At 47.9% G+C, this 21,495-nt stretch overlaps 1 protein-coding gene and 1 long non-coding RNA gene across 3 annotated transcripts in view; both read left to right on the forward strand.

The window, feature by feature from the left end:
- CNTFR (ciliary neurotrophic factor receptor) overlaps positions 1 to 21,495 on the forward strand; it is a 434,396-nt gene that overhangs the window by 369,289 nt on the left and 43,612 nt on the right. For both annotated transcript variants that reach the window (XM_081213125.1, XM_081213126.1), the window contains 2 exons: positions 15,422 to 15,539; positions 19,545 to 19,711. In XM_081213125.1, coding sequence (XP_081069251.1) covers positions 15,422 to 15,539; positions 19,545 to 19,711 — 285 coding nt within the window. The remainder of the gene's footprint in view (positions 1 to 15,421; positions 15,540 to 19,544; positions 19,712 to 21,495) is intronic.
- The window catches only part of LOC308597426, a 396,194-nt gene that overhangs the window by 316,728 nt on the left and 57,971 nt on the right, over positions 1 to 21,495 (forward strand). The window lies entirely within an intron of this gene.

Consider the following 21,495-nt stretch of genomic DNA (forward strand, 5'->3'; position numbering starts at 1 on the left):
TTGTGTCCGAGTCAAGGGGAGTCATAGTCCCACTTTGGTCACACCACACCTGGAATACGATGCCCAGTTGTGAGCGCCACCATTTAAGAAGGATATTGACAAGCTGGTTGCAGAGGAGAGAGCAACCAAGATGGCCAAGGGTCTGGAAACCAAGCCTGATGAGGAACAGTTGAAGGAGCTGGGTATGTTTTGCCTGGAAAAGAAGAGACTGAGAGGAGATATGAGAGCCATCTTCAAATATCTCAAGGGCTGTCACATGGAGGAGGGAGCAAGCTTGCTTTCTCCTGGTCTGGAGGGTAGGACATGAACCAATGGCTTCAACTTACAATAAATGAGATTAGGGGGCAGAATGTAGGGCGAACAGTTCCCCCACAGTCCTTTCCATCATTAGCTGGAGCAACTGGGCAGACCAGGAGGACTGCTGTGAAGAGAGCATGCCCTTCCTTCATTTCCAGGAGGAGAAGAGCCCATGTTTGCTAGCGAAAAGGAGCAAGTTTCTCCAACCTTAATCCAAGTTTATTTAACTCATTGGTTAAATATTCCTTCATTGTAGGGGGTTGGACTAGATGATCCTTGGGACATTCCAACTCTACAATTTTGTGGTTCCATGAAATATGAAGTGGTGCCATATGTAGGCAGCCTGTGATGCCCTTCTGGAGACAATTGCGTTGGCTGCCCATGTGGGTTTCCTGGCCTCATTCAGAGTGCTGGCAGTGGCTTCTGGGGTCTAGCACCCTCTTCCTTGTCCCAACATCCCTTCGTTGGGACCAACTGGGGGCCTTTTCAGGGGCTCTGGGATTGCCCCCTTCTTTGGTCTCCTCTTCCTTATCCTTGATGGCTTCCTCCACATTGCTGCATCCTTCCTCTTCAAGAACTCTTCAGGGACATGGATGGTTTTCGAGTTCCTGTGCTGATTGGTTTTTAACTTGCTCTATTGAATTGTTTCTGTGGTTGGAGGATATTTAATAGTCCTAATAGATGCTTGCGGGGGATTTTTGTGTGTGTTTTGCCACTCTTAGAAATTTTGCAATCTCATTTTCATTTGTTTTAACTTATGGCTGGCTGCTGGGAGCTTTTGAAAGGAAAAGCGGGCTGCGCATGCTGCTTTAAAAAGAAGTAATTGTAAATAAATGCAGCGTTGCGGCAATTTCAAAAACACCCTCACCCCCAAAAATTATATTTCATTGCCAACCTAAGTGAAGTACTTGTCCACACTTTGCCCTGCCGTTTACCCCTGGGACAACCTATGAATCAGAACAAGTGGCAATTGGGTTTTCTGTGGATTGCCATTTGTTCCAATTTTGCACTAAAGAGCGGGTTTTTCAGGGAAGGTGGCAGGGCAAAGGCAAAACTGCTTGGACCCATGTTTAGAAGGCATGGGAAAAGCAGAAAACCACTTGGATCTGTGCTTTCTAGGCACCGAACAAGCAGAAGTGTGGATGAGCCCAAAGACCCATTTCTTTGAGACCTGATTTGTAGTTTCGCCTGGGTCTGCTCTTGCAAACATCCCTGCTACAAATCAGTACGCTGTAGTTGTGGGGCAAGAAAGTTGAAGTCAAAACAGAAGCTGTGAAGATGAGAGAGAGGTGGAGGAAAGAGAGAGAGAGAGCGCAGGGAGCAAGAGCAAGCTGCGGAAATCACCTCAATTAGCTCTGGGTCTTAGAGGACGCCGTCTGGGGAATTTCACTCCTGAGTTGTTGATTTAAAGCATCTTTATTTTGCAAGGATCTTCTCCACCGTGTTTTCCCTCCCAACCAATCTGTGCAGCAGGCTATGTTTATTTCTAGTTCATATGCAGAAGGGTGAGTGTGTTGACCACCTGAATACCAGGTGATGGAAACGGCAGGAGAACACCTTTGTGCTCAAATCCTGGTTGCAGGTTTCCCATGATGGACATGTGCTTGAACCCTGTTAGAACAAGATGCTGGTCTAGATGGATCGTTTGATCCCGAAAGCCTCTTTTACATTCTTATGATTGTAAAAAGGTAAAAGGCAAAGGACCCCTGGATGGTTAATTCCAGTCAAAGGTGGCTATGGGGTTGCGATGCTCATCTCGCTTTCAGGCTGAGAGAGCCGGCATTTGTCCACAGACAGCTTTCTGGGTCATGTGGCCAGCATGACTAAACTGCTTCTGGTGCAACAGGACACCGTAACGGAAACCAGAGCACCCAGAAACGCCGTTTACCTTCCCGCCACAGTGGTACCCATTTATCTACTTGCACTGGCATGCTTTCGAACTGCTAGGTTGGCAGGAGCTGGGACAGAGCAATGGGAGCTCACCCTGTCACAGGGATTCAAACCACCGACCTTCTGATCGGCAAGCGCAAGAGGCTCAGTGGTTTAGACCACAGCGCCACCCACAGCCCACTACTTATTATTGTACCACACACTAACAGCAGAACAGGCAAAAACAGATTCCAAGATGAAGCCCGTTCTACCCCCAAAAGGTTGCGAGGCCTCAGGTCCCCTGTAGACAACCTGTTTATTGTACATTCATCCTGACTTCCTTGCACAAGGCTTGCACCCGAAGCCTGCTGCTGTTGTCTTTTAAGTGAATTTGCATGTTAATCTCCTTGAAATGCACAAAAGTAAAGTTCTCGTACACTCTTGAATCCCTGCCCGCAAAATATTGACAATTTGGAGGTGCCCCTAAAATTCCCCAGTAAAATGACAAGTGTTGAAATGTAAAGACAGTGCTGCCTATCTTGGTAAACCAGGAATGCCTGGGCAGAACAGGGACTTGCCCTCCATGTGGGGACACTTTTAGTCTTCCTGCACAAAGGCTGTGCATTGGAGTCTCCTACACACTGGGACCCAAAGCCCAGAGCAAAGGAGGGGGGCACCTGAAAGAGCCCCTCTTCCCATTTGGAGCAGACCCAAAGCGGCAATGAGTTTGAAGGGAGGTCTGCTCTCTCCAGGTCTCAGGGAACAAAGGAGGCTGATTGCCAGGTCTCATTAACAGCACAAAAGGCGATGGAGGCATTTTTGGATGGGCTAATTAAAGAGCCGCTGTGATGGGGCCGCCCTGGTGCTGGGTCCCTGCAGACAGGATCCAGAGCATGGCAGCTTTCAAGCTGCGCTTTGCAGGAGCCCTTTGAAAAGTGATAGTTTCACAACACATACACTTCCAGCAGAATCCCTGACAGGTGGCCATACAAGCTCTGCTTAGGTAAAGGTAAAGGGACCCCTGACTATTAGGTCCAGTCGTGACTGACTCTGGGGTTGCAGCGCTCATCTTGCTTTACTGGCCGAGGGAGCCGGCGTACAGCTTCCGGGTCATGTGGCCAGCAGGACAAAGCCGCTTCTGGCGAACCAGAGCAGCGCACGGAAACACCATTTACCTTCCCACCTATTTATCTACTTGCACTTTGTGCTTTCGAACTGCTAGATTAGCAGGAGCTGGGACCAAGCAACGGGAGCTCATCCCGTCACGGGGATTCGAACCGCCGACCTTCTGATCGGCAAGTCCTAGGCTCTGTGGTTTAACCCACAGCGCCACCCACGTCCCCAACCTCTGCTTAAAAACTTCCAATGAAGATGAGTCCATTGTCTTCCGAGGGAGACCGTTCCCCCTCCAAACAATTCTTACTGTCAGAAAGTTCTCCCTGATGTTTAGTCGGAATCTCCTTGTCATGTGAATCTATTGGTTCATGTCCAAGCCTCTGGAGCAGGAGAAAACAAGCTTGTTTCCTCTTCCAAGTCACAGCCCTTCAGATCTTCGAAGAGGGCCACTAGATCTTCTCTCAGTCTCTTCTTTTCCAGGCAAAACCTACCCAGATCCTTCAACTGCTCCTCATCAGGCTTGGCTTTCAGACCTTTGATCCTCTTGGTTGTCCTCCTCTGCACACCTTCGAGCTTGTCAATATCCTCCTTAAACTGGGGTGCCTGGGGGGGGGAGAGAGAAGGAGGTCCCCAATCCCAATCATCTCCCAACGCTCCATAAATCACCAGTTCTGGTGTGCTGCAACTCCCTTGTGGTTGTCACTGAGACGTTCGCCAGGATTCTATTTTCAAGCTGGTATGTGCCGTGGTTTTATTATCCTCCCGGTTTAAGCTGGCGTTATGTGCTTATTTAGGGGGATTTTTTTCAAAATTAGTTTTGTGCTTCATAAGCCATCTTTTTAAACAAAAATAAAAAATCCCAGGCGAGGTGCTGCTGAAATAGATTGGGATCCAGGCATCCGCATGATTGGAGAAAAGTTGGACCTTGTCTGCCCTTCAGGGCTTGCGAAAGCATTTAAAAATTGCCTCCCTGTGGATAGCACTCAAGGCCTGTTGCTTTGGCTCAGCTGGGACCGGGTGACTCCATTGATCTGCTGGTGTCGGGGCTTGCAGGGGAGGGGCCACAGTAGCTCACTAGTAGAACAACTGCCTTGGGTGCAGAAGGTCTCTGGTTCAAGCCCTGAAGACATCTCCAGGCAGGGTAATATTATTATTATTATTTATTGTTATTGTTATTGTTATTGTTAATACACCGCCCATCTGGCTGGGTTTCCCCTGGGCAGCTTCCAGCAAAGTATTAAAATACAGTGCTCTGTTAAACACTAAAAGCTTCCCTAAACAGGGCTGCCTTCAGATGTCTTCTAAAATTCTGGTAGTTGTTCTTCTCTTTGACATCTGGTGGGAGGGCGTTCCACAGGGCGGGTGCCACTACCGAGAAGGCCCTCTGCCTGGCTCCCTGTAACTTGGCTTCTCTCAGCGAGGGAACCGTCAGAAGGCCCTTGGCGCTGGACCTCAGAGTCCGGGCAGAACGATGGGGGTGGAGATGCTCCTTCAGGTATACTGGACCGAGGCTGTTTAGGGAACCCTAAACTCTTGGGAACCCTAGAGATCTACTGGCAGTCAGTGTAGACACATCTGTGCCAGATGAACCAAGGGGCCTGACTCCGTAAAGGCAGATGACTGCAACGTGTGGTTTGTGGGGCTGCCTCTGAAGACAGTTTGGAAGCTCCAGCTGCCGTGGAATTTGGCAGCGCAAGAGGGGAGAGGGCTCTCATGTATTCGAATCCTGCAGACCCTCCAACTGCCCCTATGTTCCAGGGACAGCCCCAGTTTCACAGAAGCCACCCCAGTTTCTGATTTGATCCCAGAATGTCCCTCTTTTTCTTCGGACGTCCCTATTTTCATCAGAGAAATCTTGGAGGATACGGAACTATCCGACCCCCGAGCCACCTGAAGGCAGCCCATTTAGAGGGTAGTTTTTTAACATTTTATGTTTTATTATGTTTTTACATATGTTGAAAAGCCACCCAGAGTGGCTGGGGCAACCCAGTCCAATGGGTGGGGTATATATGGCTTGACAGCAGTACATGTGAAAAGGATCTAGGAGTCTTGGTTGACCACAAACTTGACATGAGCCAACAGTGTGACGCGGCAGCTAAAAAAGCCAATGCAATTCTGGGCTGCATCAATAGGAGTATAGCATCTAGATCAAGGGAAGTAATAGTGCCACTGTATTCTGCTCTGGTCAGACCTCACCTGGAGTACTGTGTCCAGTTCTGGGCACCACAGTTCAAGAAGGACACTGACAAACTGGAACGTGTCCAGAGGAGGGCAACCAAAATGGTCAAAGGCCTGGAAACGATGCCTTATGAGGAACGGCTAAGGGAGCGGGGCATGTTTAGCCTGGAGAAGAGGAGGTTAAGGGGTGATATGATAGCCATGTTCAAATATATAAAAGGATGTCACATAGAGGAGGGAGAAAAGTTGTTTTCTGCTGCTCCAGAGAAGCGGACACGGAGCAATGGATCCAAACTACAAGAAAGAAGATTCCACCTAAACATTAGGAAGAACTTCCTGACAGTAAGAGCTGCTTGACAGTGGAATTTGCTGCCAAGGAGTGTGGTGGAGTCTCCTACTTTGGAGGTCTTTAAGCAGAGGCTTGACAACCATATGTCAGGAGTGCTCTGATGGTGTTTCCTGTTTGGCAGGGGGTTGGAATCGATGGCCCTTGTGGTCTCTTCCAACTCTATGATTGTATGATTCTATATAGTATAATTACTGTTATGGAATAGGATGTCCCTGTTTTCATTGGAGAAACGTTGGAGGTCATGATCCTCTTCGTGTTTTCCAAAGGCACTCGCTCAGCCCCTGTGAGAACAGGATCCTAGACTAGATGGAAGGGACCCTGAGAGTCATCTAGTCAAACCCCTGCAATGCTATGTTCTTATCTTCCTTTGCTGCTGTGGCTCAGGCAGCACTGTGGTCCTCAACTCCACTCCTCCTCTGATAACGTGATTCTGGGGGCGCACGGTGGGGGTGCAGGTGCCCCCTCTCGCCTTGCGCCAGCGAGCTAAACTGTGGCTTCTGGGCAGAAGCAGCGCTGAGGCAGGTGGGCTGCTGGTCTCCTCCTTCACAGCGGTGCTTATTTCCTCCTGTGAAGAGAGCCAGACCCCTTATGGAGCACTGCCACCCAGCGGTAGCATCCTCAGGAACTCAAAGCCTTCCTTGCTTTGGGGGTTTTTATTATTTTTATTTTTTGCTGTTGTTTTGCAAAAGCAGATCAGCCTGTCTTCCTTGTGCAAGCAGATCTTTAAATTCACAGCTGCCCTTGAGCTGATTCCCCCATCTATCCTGTAGTGGGGGGGGGTGTTTTTTGGAGGGGCTGTTGAGGAGCACCTGTAGCAGAAGAGAGGGAGGCGAGAGCATTTCTGGCCTCGCTGTTCTTGTTTTCTCTCTCTCTCTCTCTTCTGAACTTGCTGCGGGTCTGTTTGAATAATCTCTCTGTCAGACTCATTATCCTGTCTCTGGCCTTCGTCTGGTGTCTGAAGGCTGAAATAGCCATTAGCAGAGATGCTCGCCTCATACTAGAGCAGGGAGTGAAATGATTAAGGCAGGAGGAAGGATGCATCGCTCTCTCTCGCTCTCTCTCTCTCTCTGTCTCATAGATTTTAAGCAATGCACCACCCCCAGGTCAGGTCTCTATCTGGCAGCTCGGATTTTGAGACAAATTGCCGTGCAAATGGGTGAGGGCTTGTAAGGTGCTTCGGTGCCGGTCTCTGGGTCAAACCTATCTCCCAGTGACAAAGGAAGCTACCTTGCCAGACCACATGTCCGTCTAGCCCCAAATCACCTGCTCTGATAGCAGCACCTCTCCAGGAGCTAAAGTAGAATACAGTGGTACCTCGGGTTAAGAACTTAATTTGTTGCGGAGGTCCGTTCTTAACCTGAAGCACCACTTTAGCCAATGGGGCCTCCCGCTGCCACCGCACGATTTCTGTTCTCATCCTGGAGCAAAGTTCTTAAGCTGAGGTACTATTTCTGGGTTAGCAGAGTCAGTAACCTGAAGCGTCTGTAACCTGAAGCATCTGTAACCAGAGGTTGTTGTTGCTGTTTAGTCGTTTCATTGTGTCCGCCTCTTCGTGACCCCATGGACTGCCTTCAGATGTCTTCTAAAAGTTGGATAGTTGTTTATTTCTGATGGGAAGGCACAGGAGTCGAGAAATCCTGCAAATCTAGGAATCGGCTTTCTGAAATCTAGCCCCCAACCCTTTTCACCCAACGTCCCCTGAAGATGGAAGTGGTCTGGGTGTCATTATTTATTTGGCTGCCAAGAATGCAAAAAGAGATCTCCAGAGCCGGGTGGGGGAGGGAATTTGCAAGTGTTTGACTTTTGCATAACTCTTCATCAGACCTTGATTCAGGGAACAACAACATCCTTCATCTCTCCTAAGCTCTGGGACAAGCATGACAGCTCCTGAAGAAGAATAAATATGTGTGTGGTGGTTTTTTTTTGGGGGGGGGTGTTTTCTAGAAGCCCATCTGGAGCAGACACTTTCCACCAGAGCTGGCATCCTCCTAAGAAAGTGCTAATTGCCTTGTTCCTAAGCGAAGGCAGGCTTCACTCAAACCCAGTCACCTGCCAGGAACTGGACGGCTGTGCCAAAGGATCCCCGGTTCAGATTTCTGTGGAGGCAGCAGTCTCCAAACCCATCGATAGATAGCTGCTGCTTCTGCGAGTTTTATCTTGCACTTAATTCCGCTGCTCCGTCTGTCTGCTCCTCCCCAAACATAGAGGCACTTAGTCCTTGCATGCAAAATGGATTTTCTGGGAATTTGCAAGTAAATCCATTCATTAGTTTGGGGCTTTAAATTAATTAAAGGACCTGGAGTCTTTTTAAGGAATTTAACATCTGTGTCAGTCTCTGTAATAGAATAAAACAGACTCTGAGGCTTATTTGGAATTTTAAGCTGTCATAGCCAGAGGCTGCCTTCAAAGTCACAAGGTTGCCAGTTATTTTTAACTCTTCTTACCAGAAAGCTCACGCGGGGTTTTTGCAAATCGAGCTCATCGCTTATATCGATGCGCTGCTCTCTGGCAAGGCCTGCTGCCGACCAGACCGCCGGGTCTCCCCAAGCCCCACCTCAGAGGAGAGCACCCATAGCATGTCTGGGAAGAATGGTTTGGGGTGCAGGTCTGGGGTTCTGCCAGCTTCTGAGTCCCAGCTGCTGGAAGCCACAGGACGGGAAGAGTGGGCCTTGTGTTCGAATCCTGATTTCAGGCTTCCGTTGGGGGCGCCTGGCTGGCCCCTGTGAGAACAGCAGGCTGGACTGGATGACCCACTGGTCGGATCCAGCAGTTTCTCCTTACAGTCCTAAAACAGGCCCGTCGGGCATTTTGGGTCCCCGTTGCAGCTGAGTGTTCCCGAAGCACTTTTAACATCTCTGAAATTAAAAGCTGTAATTCTCGGTTTTACTGGAGCTACACCGAGTGTGAGCAAAAGGCATCTTTACAATCTTTTAAATCAAAACGACTTTTTTTTTTTAAGGATTCTGAATTCAGTGACTCATACCAAATTATTTGCTTGCGGTCCAAGGCGGTTGGGCTTCAGACCCCCAGGTTGCTGGTGGAGAGACCCTGAGCTCTGCCTATGGATAAATGAGGTGCTAGATGAGAGGCAGTGTGGCATAGTGGTTAGCGTGCCAGGCTAGGATCTGGGAGAACAGGCTTCAAATACTCGGCCGTGGATCTCACTGGGTGGCCCTGGGCCAAGCACTGCCTCTCAGCCTATCCTACCTCACAGGGTTGTTGTGAAGGGTAAATGAGAGGAGGGGGAGAGCCAAGTATGCAGCCTTGAGCTCCTTAAAGGAAAAGGTGGGGTGTAGATGCAATAAATAAAACGGTGCCAATTCAGACTGCAGGATGCGCATATCATAGAATCACAGGGTTGTAGGGGACCCCAAAGGTCCTCTAGTCCACCCCACTGCAGTGCAGGAATCTCAACTAAAGCATCCATGACTGATGAAAACAAACAAATGAGCAGCCTCCTCGCCAGAAGACAGATAGTGTAACAGGGAGCAGACTGTGCTGTTTTAATTTTATTTATTTATTACTTTCAGAGATGGACATTTTAATATTTTGATTATATATTTTGTGGTTTTATATTTTGATGTAGTTCCATGAACCGCCCTGAGACCTCCATGTAGAGGGCAGTACAGTCATACCTCGGGTTACAGGTGCTTCAGGTTGCGTTTTTTCGGGTTACAGACTGCCAAAACCCGGAAGTACCGGAACAGGTTACTTCTGGGTTTCGGTGGTCGCGCATGCGCAGAAGCGCTAAATAGCACTTTGCGCATGTGCAGAAGCGCCAAATCGCAACAAATCACCGCTGCGTGTTGCGGACGTGTATCCCACACGGATCACATTCACAACCCGAGCATCCACTGTATATAAATTCAATAAATAATAATGATGACGATGTTTGAAAACAGCACACCACACCTGTAGCCTGAAGTGGTGGGATCCATTCTGATACCTTGGGATCCATTCTAGACACCTCTTCAACCTGTTATCAGACGAAGCCTCTTCAGGCACAGACCAGGTGACCAAAGTGAGCAAATGGGTCTTTCAAAATTTTGCCCTTTTTAGTTCAAAAAATGTTAGAACAAAGAGTTTTTCCAGGTTTAAGCACTGTGAAATCCTGTCTCCTACGCGATGATTAACCTGTTGCAGGAAGATAAAAGGAAAGGACGATAAGTTCCTGATATTAGCCGGCAAATTGCATAGATGGGGGTCGTAGCTTTGACGAACGCTTTATGGAATAGTTAATGGCTTGGAAATGGAACAAGCTCCCTGCCTGAGATTCCTCTCCGTGTCATTATGGATGAATAAGACAGAAAGCCCCTCTACAAATTAAAAGTAATTTGTTATTATCTAATTTGCTAACCGTTTGAGATACAGTCAGCGATAATCTTCAGCTTTGATTTTTTCTGGCAAGAATCTGTTTATATATAACCCTGAATTTAATACATAGCAGAAATTACAATATTTCACAATATAGGAAATAGGTGATATTGGTGATCTATGGGTCTAATTTAAGATGAATGCAGTTCTGACATATGATGATATTAAATCTATATTAATGCTTTCAATCCTCCCTGGTCTGAGTAGTATCAAATTAGACGGTGTCTTACAAAATTGTGAAAAGAATAATTGCATAAAAGGCTGCTAAGACAATGAGAAATTTCCGGTCGGTGGCAGCAGTGGGGCAGGGGGCTAATTTGGGAGTGCCTCTGTGGAGGAAAGAGTTAAATTGCCCCTCCACAAATGATCTCATCCCAGCCATTGTCACTGCCCACAACTGCTGCATTTTGCATTTCTAAAACAAACTTTGGAACTCCCTGTCTATTGAAAACCAGGGAGGCAGTTTCACTGCTTCCTTTTGGGCACCTGCTTAGAATAATAATAATAATAATTTATTATTTGTACCCCGCCCATCTGGCTGGGCTTCCCCAGCCACTCTGGGCGGCTTCCAACAAAGATTAAAAATACATTAAAATGTCACACATTAAAAACTTCCCTGAACAGGCCTTTAGAAGTTAAAGGTGCTTCATTTCTTTTCAGCTGCTGCTGCTGTTCATCATCTTTTGACTATTTGTAAGCACCTGATTTTAACTCGTCTGTTATCCATAATTTTAAGGTTTCCGTTTTTATTTTTGTAAACTGCTTGGAGGTTTTCTTCCAAGCGAGCGGAATATAAATCTGGTTAAGTAGAGGAAAGCAGTAAGAAGAAGCAGCAGCAACACCTGCACTCCAGATGTAAAGGTGCGCTTGAAAGGGGTTGTGAATGAGCCAAGGGGACTTGCAAGGAAACACTCCTAACAGGAATGATGCCAGCCACTCACACAGAGACAGTATCCTGCTCTTCTTTTTGCAAACCCACACTCCAGTCCTGATCTTTCCTAATTCCCCCACCCCCTTACATGCAGAATTCCACAACTACTGAGCATGCTCAGTAAGGCTATATCTTTTTCTAGAGTGGTGCTTCATCATCATCATCATCATCATCATCATATCACAAGCAGGATCCGAGCACCAGAGCCTTCTGGTTGGATGGTGGCTAACAGATTGAGGTTGAATCCTGACAAGACAGAAGTACAGTGGTATCTCGGGTTAAGTACTTAATTCGTTCCGGAGGTCTGTTCTTAACCTGAAACTGTTCTTAACCTGAAGCATCACTTTAGCTAATGGGGCCTCCCGCTGCTGCCGCACTGCCGGAGCACGATTTCTGTTCTTAACCTGAAGCACTATTTCTGGGTTACTGGAGTCTGTAACCTGAAGCCTATGTAACCTGAAGCATATGTAACCTGAGGTACCACTATACTGTTTTGGGGGGACAGGAGGCGGACGGGTGTGGAGGACTCCCTGGTCCTGAATGGGGCAACTGTGCCCCTGAAAGACCAGGTGCGCAGCCTGGGAGTCATTTTGGACTCACAGCTGTCCATGGAGGCGCAGGTCAAATCTGTGTCCAGGGCAGCTGTGTACCAGCTCCATCTGGTACGCAGGATGAGACCCTACCTGCCCACAGACTGTCTCGCCAGAGTGGTGCATGCTCTGGTTATCTCCCACTTGGACTACTGCAATGCGCTCTATGTGGGGCTACCTTTGAAGGTGACCCAGAAACTACAACTAATCCAGAATGCGGCAGCTAGACTGGTGACTGGGAACAGCCTCTGGGACCACACAACACCAGTCTTGAAAGATCTACATTGGCTCCCAGTACATTTCCAAGCACATTTCAAAGTGTTGGTGCTGACCTTGAAAGCCCTAAACAGCCTCGGCCCAGTATACCTGAAGGAGCGTCTCCACCCCCATTGTTCAGCCTGGACACTGAGGTCCAGTGCCAGCAGACTTCGATAGCCCTTTCCTCCTCTGTGAATTTGCCCAGTCCTCTTTTAAAGCCATCCAAGTTGGTGGCCATCCCTGCTTCCAGTGGCAGTGAGTTCCAAAGTTTTAACTATGCACTGCGTGAAGAAGGCCTTCCCTTTAGAGCAGAGCTGTTGCCAGCTAAACAAGGGATATCATAGCCACAGGCTTTTAAAAAAAATCTATACATAAAAATAATAAAAAGTTGGAATGTGTGTCTGAAGGAGGAGAGAGGCTGGCGGAAGGAAGCTGAGATTTGAGGCGCCCTTTTTACCTCTTGCCTGGGAATGTGATCTGGGACAGGCAGCGCTTGGGCTGTTAGATATCTGTGGTCCTGAGCGAGGGGCCTGAGATGCTTCTTGCACCAAGATGAAAGCTGTACTTGTGTGGGATTCTGTCCTGCGACAAGCCCTGTAGGGGGCTAATGTGGAGGCTTGATATATGCTTGTAATTACCGGAGGTTCTTTAGCACCCCGTGTTCTACAGGACGGCAATAGATGAGTCCCTCGTGACCTTAAATTCAGTAAATCTGTGCCGTTACGGAGAAGGGGGACAGAGAGAACCATTCTCCTCCCTTTCCTAATCCTGGATCTCACAGGTTAGCCAGTGAAGTGGAGGGGCTGTCGATTCAGGGCAGACAAACTTCCTCCCGGGACCCGTCTCTGACTCATGGAGTTGGCTGCCACGAAACGGTTGCAAAGGTTGCAGAGCAAAAAGTGCAGGCAATCTTGAAGCAATCGCTTTGCAAGACGTGAGCCGGCGCCTGCCTTTCAAGTTCTCGGTCAATGAGTGAAGTCCGAGTGTCATCAATGAGTGTAAAAAAAAATGGTAAAAGACCCCTGGATTCACTCACGGTTGCCAGATTCTTGATCAGCGTCCTATCCCTAAAGAAGAAAAACGGACTCCTGTGCGGCTCGGAAAACCCTTTTAAACCATGATCTATGTTTTAGGATGTAACTAGGTGATATCACCACTGATGTCTTTTATTAACTTATGAGCAGAGGGCGATGTTTATGTTGCAAATTTATTGTAATGTATGTTGTTGGTCTTTTGCTTATTTTGCTTTGGTTTTTGTCTGTTTTCTGTAAGTTTTTGGCTGTTTTAAATTTGGAGGTTTAAGTATATATATGTTGGTGGGAAACTGTCATGTGACGGGCCAATGGCCGTAATAAATATCAATCAATCAATCAGACCCCTGGATGGTTAAGTCCACTCAAAGGCGACTCTGGGGTTGTGGAGATCATCTCACTTTCAGGCCGAGGAAGCCAGTGTTTGTCCACAGACAGCTTTCCAGGTCATGTGGCCAGCAGAACCAAACTGCTTCTGGTGCAACCTGACACCATGATGGAAACCAGAGTGCATGGAAACACCGTTTACCTTCCCACCACAGTGGTACCTATTTATCTACTCGCACTGGTGTGCTTTTCAACTGCTGGGTTGGCAGAAGCTGGGACAGAGCAACGCGAGCTCACTCCATCATGGGGATTCGAACCACCGACCTTCCGATCGGCAAGCCCAAGAGGCTCAGCGGTTTAGACCACAGCGCCACCCGTGTCCCAATGAGTGTGGTGCTGACCAACTGAGCCTTCTGATGGAGGCTTAGCTTGGTGAGAATCGAGTGTATGCTTCCAGAGTTAACACCAAACGCATCACTTCTGACAAAAGAGCCAACATAGCTGCTAGAGGGGTGTGAAAAATTGTGTCCCTGACTTTTTAGACTCATCTACCCATATACGCGGGTGGCACTGTGGTCTAAACCACAGAGCCTAGGACTTGCCAATCAGAAAGTTGGCGGTTCGAATCCCTACGACGGGGTGAGCTCCCATTGCTCGGTCCCTGCTCCTGCCAACCTAGCAGTTCGAAAGCACGTCAAAGTGCAAGTAGATAAATAGGTACCACTCCGGTGGGAAGGTAAACAGCGTTTCCATGCACTGCTCTGGTTTGCCAGAAGCGGCTGAGTCATGCCTGGCCACATGACCCAGAAAAACTATCTGCGGACAAACACCGGCTCCCTCAGCGCTCAGTGAGATGAGTGCCACAACCCCAGAGTCATCCACAACTGGACTTAGCTGTCAGGGGTCCTTTACCTTTACCTTTTTTACCCATATACTATCTGAAACCATGGGATGCATTGGTTGCCAAATGTGAAGTTTTTTCCAGCTCTCCTACTGGATTCACACTGCGTTCACACACTAATGCAGCCGGGGTTGTGGGGTGTTAAGCTGATAGTAGCAGCAACGTGGAGAGGAGGAAGGATGGCTAAATATAACACTGGGGACTTATATTGATATCACATCCTTTTTTTGCTCAACAATCAAAGGAAAAGAACAATGGAGAACGTTGGCTGTTGACCTGCGCTTATCAGTTTGCTGTAGCTATTATGAGGTACAGTGGTGCCCCGCAAGACGAATGCCTCGCAAGACGAAAAATGCGCTAGACGAAAGAGTTTTCCGTTTTTCGAGTCGTTCCGCAAGACGAATTTCCCTATGGGCTTGCTTCGCAAGACGAAACGTCTTGCGAGTTCTTGCGAGTTTGTTTCCTTTTTCTTAAAGCCGCTAAGCTGTTAATAGCCACTAAGCCGCTAGGCCGTTAATAGCCACTAATAGCCGCTAAGCCGCTAATAGCCGTGCTTCGCAAGACGAAAAACCGCAAGACGAAGAGACTCGCGGAACGGATTAATTTCGTCTTGCGAGGCACCACTGTATACATAATAAATAGCCGCAGCAAATGCTCTTAGGATTCATTGGCTTGCCTTATAATGCTTTAATCTTGATTTTATCCAAGCACGGGCATCTGAATCCTGGTTGATTTGGATGCAGAACTTCAAAGTCCTCTGCAATTCCAGGTTTGGTTGTGCCAGCCTGAGAGCAACCATCCACAGACCTATAACAAAAGGACTGGTTCACAGCTAATGGCACCTGAAGGGCTGAGGGTTGCCACTGGGGCAAACCAGGCCCCTTGGGCATTGAACAACTGCAGGCAGGAAGTTTCTACAAAAGCGAGGAAAGATGAAGCTTTTTCTGGTGTGGAAATATAATCATCGGGGAGTTTCACCTGTTGCCATCTGTTAGACATGTTCTTTTCATGTGACACCAATGTTCTTCTTCTTTTGCAATTGGACCAGAGGACTCAACACATGTTTACCATGCATTGGGTCCGAAGTGCTTTCCAGGGTTAAATCTGGATTGCTTGGCCCTTCTTCGTTCTGCATCCAGAGCAGTGTTCGATCATGGCAAAGATAGCCTGGCTTGACCACCCCTTTCTCTTTCCCAACAGCGCCACCCAAGGAGCCCGCATTGATGTGCCGGTCGAACAATTACCCCAGCGGCTTCTACTGCAGTTGGCACATGCCCATCCCGACGTACATTCCAGACACCTTCAACATCACCGTAATGTGAGTAGGGCCTCAAGGGAAGGCATTCCTTTGCGGGGCGGGGGGGAGACCCTTCCCAGAACAAAAACACAGGACTGGGCGCATGCGACCTTGACTGGCCTGGCTGCTTTCATGAACATCAGCTTTAAGGCTGAGATCGTTCCACAGGCATTTGTGCCCCTTTCCCAGCTGCTTTTACTGGAATTTTATCTAGCTTTTGACCCTCTAAACCAGCAGTTTTCAATCTGTGAGTCCCCAGATGTTGTTGAACTACAACTCCCACCACCCCTAGCTAGCAAGGCCAGAGCTCAGGGATGATGGGAGTTGTAGTCCAACAACATCTGGGGACCCACAGGTTGAGAACTGCTGCTCTAAACAGAGTGTTTAGGGCAGGGACAGACTCTACGAGTTGGAAGGGACAACAGGGGTCACCCAGTCCAGCCCCCTGCAATGCAGGAATCTTTTGCCCATCGTGAAGCTCAAACCCACAACCCCGAGATTAAGAGTCTCATGCTCTTATCGACTGAACTATCCCAGCAGTTAATCCAAGGGGGAACCTGTGGCGTTCCAGACATTAAATACATCACAAGGGCCTGGTGGATGAGGTCAATGGCCCATCTGGTCTGGTCTCCTGTTCTCGCAGTGGCCAAACAGAGGTTCATGAGAAACCTGCAGACAGGATTCGAACACAAGAGCCCTCTCCCAGTACGTTTCCGAGCACAATTCAAAGTGTTGGTGTTGACCTTTAAAGCCCTAAACTGTCTCGGTCCAGTATACCTGAAGGAGCGTCTCCACCCCCATCGTTCTGCCCAGACACTGAGGTCAGCACCAACACTTTGAATTATGCTCGGAAACGTACTGGGAGCCAATGTAGGTCTTATGTGTTATGTGGTCTCGGCGGCTGCTCTCAGTCACCAGTCTAGCTGCCGCATTCTGGATTAGTTGTAGCTACAGACACCAGATATCAAGCCCTGGGACCTTCTGCATGCGAACTCTGGGAATTCACTTCCAGGAGGTGTTGTCGATGCCCAGCTAGATAGAACAATGGTCCGACACCCCATAAACAGCTTCCTGCAGAGCACAAACACAAGCCCTCAATTATATAAAAATGATAAGGAGAAAGCACAATTGGCGAAGATCCAGGCAAAACACACCTGGGTATACAGACCCCATTAAAACAATACATAAGCGTACCACGGTCCAAAAGTATGGGAGAAATATACAGCAATGTATATATAAATAACCGATCAATATTAGATGAGAGTCCAGATAGTGTCTTGCTTCTAAACCACTTTATCAAAACATGTTTGCTGCAAAATGCCTTTGTAACCGCATATATTACTTCACCAGTCCTATGCTCTTGGAGGCATAAATCTTCCTTAATCGTGCTGCAGGGACCAATTCTCAAAGATAGCATGGGGAAGAGAAAGCAACGTGCTCTGTCACTGAGCTTCAGCCCACCCCAGAGTGGAGCAGGACTCCTGATCCTTGGCGAATTTTGTAGAAGAGGAGAAATTGGGTAGGCACAGCTCATTGTGGCCTTTTTGGGGAGGGGGAATCAATGTCTCCCCGCTTGCCATAATGCCCTCTCCTGCAGTGTACTGGAAGGCGCAGGAAGTGAGTTGAGGATCCTGATCTTTGATGGTCAACCAAGGTAGATTTACTTCCTCTGAATTAATTCAGCACACCCTCGCAACAGAGAGTGCCGCAAGTTACCGTCATGTGAAGAAATATTCCCTTTTGACAATTTTAGAGGTGCGCTATCCCCAAGTAATTTAGCCAGCTTCATCAAAATTATTTGCTTCCTTCCAGATCCTCCTGTTACTTGGCCTGAACTGGAACTTCCAGATACGGCTTGGGATTTCACTTTAGGTGAAATCTGGTGGCAAGTGCTGATGCGGAGATTTCCTCCCACATGTCAGGATCTTGTCTGTATCAACCGTTATTTGTGCTGAACAACAGCCACCGACTTGCTCTCCTTGTGAAGGGCTAAAAAAAAGCAAAGGTCTGATTATGAGGCGGGTGAAAACATAAATTCTATTTCCAGGACAGCAGCCCGAAGCCTGTTTCCTTGATAAACAAGGACTGTGGTGCCTCTTCTTGTGAGAGTTGACAGGGTCAACATGATGTACGTACTCAAGGTTGGAGAGAACATGATGCTTTCATCTGAACTTTCCCCTTCTCTTCCCACCTCAATCTTTGCACCCTGCAATCCAAAATATCCCTGATATTTTGCTGCAACCCTAAGTTTGAGCCGGACTTTCCTCCTTCATTTGAATAATGGAGAATGTCTCTGAGCATGTGCAGAATTTTACTCCTTCTTTTGAGTAGCTACTGCCCTGTGTGATAGTACAGGGAGGGTGTGAAATCCCAGACTTGTAATTCAGCCCTGAATATGGGCCCTCATGTGAAACCCCAATCCGGCCATTTTCCACAAATATACGAAGCTGGCGTTTATATCTGTTCATCTCAGTCTTCTCACCTGCGGACTCGCCTTCATTGGGTGTTTTTAGGCAGAGGCTGGAGGTTCAACAGTCCAGGATTCTTTACCTGGGATTCCTACATTGCAGAGGGTGGACTAGAGGACCCTTTAAGACCCCTACCAACTCTACCATTCCATGATGCTGTGATTGGCGGCTGCTCTCCGAGGCCTCGGTTCTCCCGTTGGCCAACACCTCTTGCTGCCACTTTTCTGCATTTCAAGCAAACAGCGGCATTTCTGCCTGAGACTCCTTAGGAATTACTACAAGTGTGATCTAGATGGCACAAGCTGTGTTTAGTTCCCCTTGAAATGGAGCAGGATGTCAGTGAAGTCATGGCTAACCTTTCACAGTGATTTAAATGGGATATAATTTGGATTCAGAAGTAACATCTTTCCGCTGGGCCTGCAAGACAGAGCTGTTCTGCCTGGCCTTTGGTTTGGACTCAGTCTGACCCTTATGTTTCCCTCCCCTTATAGTTTTGACTTTTAAAATGAGGCTGCATTTTAAATTGTATTTTAACCCATATTTTAAATTGTGTTTTTCTTACCCCCATTATGTTTTTATTGTAACTTTACTGGTGTTAGCCGCCCTGAGCCCAGCTCTAGCAGAGGAGGGGAGGGTATAAATAAATTTAAAAATATATTATTATTATTAACAAAGAAGGGTGTATCTACCCATGTATGCAGCAAAGAGTTTCCTAACTGGTGGAGGGTAAAGTGGTATTTCATTATATCAATGTGGTTCTGAACTGTGATAATTTTGGAAAGTAGGGGTAAGGGAGGGATGCCGGTGGTGCTGTGGGTTAAACCACAGAGCCTAGGACTTGCCAATCAGAAGGTTGGCGGTTCAAATCCCCGTGACGGGGTGAGCTCCCGTTGCTCTGTCCCTGCTCCTGCCAACCTAGCAGTTCGAAAGCAAGTCAAGTGCAAGTAGATAAATAGGTACCGCTCCGGCGTGAAGGTAAATGGCATTTCCGTGTGCTGCTCTGCTTTGCCAGAAGCGGCTTAGTCATGCTGGCCACATGACCTGGAAGCTTTCTGCGGACAAAAGCTGGCTCCCTCGGTCTATAGAGCAAGATGAGCGCCGCAACCCCAGAGTCATCTGCGACTGGACCTAATGGTCAGGGGTACCTTTACCTTTGGGACATGGATAGCGCTGTGGGTTAAACCACAGAGCCTAGGGCTTGCTGATCAGAAGGTCGGCGGTTCGAATCCCTGCGACGGGGTGCGCTCCTGTTGCTCGGTCCCTGCTCCTGCCAGCCTAGCAGTTCAAAAGCACCTCAGAGTGCAAGTAGATAAATAGGTACCACTCTGGCAGGAAGGTAAACGGTGTTTCCATGCACTGCTCTGGTTCGCCAGAAGCAGCTTAGTCCTGCTGGCCACATGACCCGGAAGCTGTCTGCAGACAAACACCGGCTCCCTCGGCCAGTAAAGCAAGATGAGCGCCGCAACCCCAGAGTTGGCCACAACTGGACCTAATGGTCAGGGGTCCCTTTACCTTTCCTCCCTGCGTCATCTCAGCCTCAACTCTTCTCTTTCTCCAGGCACGACTCCAAGGAGATTGTGTGTGACATGGACGTGTCCCTCAAAAACAGGTGCTACATCCGGTACCTTCACCTTTTCTCCAGCAAGAAGTACAAGGTGACTTTGACGGTCACAAACGCTCTGGGCAGCAGCTCCACCTCCATCTCTTTCGACGAGTTCGCGATAGGTAAATATAGTGGCTGGTCCCGGCTTCTGCCTTGGGAGAGGCGTCACACTTTTGTGTTTGCAAAATGCTTTGCAATCTGTTGTTGTTAATATTTACTTGTTTGTTTGCCGCCCATCTAACCGGGTTGCCTCACCCACTCTTGGGCAACTTCCAACAAATTAGTAATTTCATTTTTACGCTTTGAAATATATATTGTGCACGCCTACTACACACAAATGTATGGTGCTTGATACAGTATTGATCGGAATGCGGAACAAAAATATATTGTACATTGGACCGAATATATACATATTATGAGGTGCAGTTTAAATCACTTGGTGAATGGAAAGCGAAGGAATAGTTATATTGCCTTTCATCCAAAGATCACAAGGTGTTTTACAAGTCTGAACTGGATTCAAAGAATCATTGAATTCTAGAGTTGGAAGGGACATCTGGGCTGCATCAATAGGAGAATAGCATCTAGATCAAGGGAAGTAATAGTGCCACTGTATTCTGCTCTGGTCAGACCTCACCTGGAGTACTGTGTCCAGTTCTGGGCACCACAGTTCAAGAAGGACACTGACAAACTGGAACGTGTCCAGAGGAGGGCAACCAAAATGGTCAAAGGCCTGGAAACGATGCCTTATGAGGAACGGCTAAGGGAGCTGGGCATGTTTAGCCTGGAGAAGGGGAGGTTAAGGGGTGATATGATAGCCATGTTCAAATATATAAGAGGATGTCACATAGAGGAGGGAGAAAGGTTGTTTTCTGCTGCTCCAGAGAAGCGGACACAGAGCAATGGATCCAAACTACAAGAAAGAAGATTCCACCTAAACATTAGGAAGAACTTCCTGACAGTAAGAGCTGTTTGACAGTGGAATTTGCTGCCAAGGAGTGTGGTGGAGTCTCCTACTTTGGAGGTCTTTAAGCAGAGGCTTGACAACCATATGTCAGGAGTGCTCTGATGGTGTTTCCTGCTTGGCAGGGGGTTGGACTCGATGGCCCTTGTGGTCTCTTCCAACTCTATGATTCTATGATTCTATCCCAGTGGTCATCTAGCCCAACCCCCGCAATACAGGAATCTCAGCGAAATAATCCCTGACAGATTACCACCGACCTGTTTTTGTAAACCTCCAAGGAAGATTCCTTCTTACAACAGCCACTCTTGGAGGTGGGTTGCTAGTATCCCTCCCTCTGCCCATTCTACAGAAAGCACATTTTGCAAGGCCACATTTCAGGGCAGAAACAAGGCTTGAACCTCCCCCTGTAAGCAAATAATAATAATAATAATAATAATAATAATAATAATAATAATAATAATAATAATAATAATAATAATAATAATTTATTTATACCCCGTCCATCTGGCTGGGTTTCCCCAGCCACTCTGGATGGTTTCCAACAGAACACTAAAATACAATAACCTATTAAACATTAAAAGCTTCCCTGAACAGGGCTGCCCTCAGATGTCTTCTAAAAGTCTGGTAGTTGTTGTTCTCTTCGACATGTGATGGGAGGGTGTTCCACAGGGCGGGCGCCACCACCGAGAAGGCCCTCTGCCTGGTTTCCTGTAACTTGGCTTTTCGCAGTAAGGGAACCTCCAGAAGGCCCTCGGCACTGGACCTCAGTGTCCGGGTAGAATGATGGGGGTGGAGATGCTCCTTCAGATATACTGGACCGAGGCCATTTAGGGCTTTAAAGGTCAGCACCAACACTTTGAATTGTGCTCAGAAACGTACTGGGAGCCAATGTAGGTCTTTCAAGACCGGTGTTATGTGGTCTCTGCGGCCGCTCCCAGTCACCAG

The sequence above is a fragment of the Podarcis bocagei genome, assembly GCF_964188305.1.
Source record: "Podarcis bocagei genome assembly, chromosome: 11".
Lineage (NCBI taxonomy): Eukaryota > Metazoa > Chordata > Lepidosauria > Squamata > Lacertidae > Podarcis > Podarcis bocagei.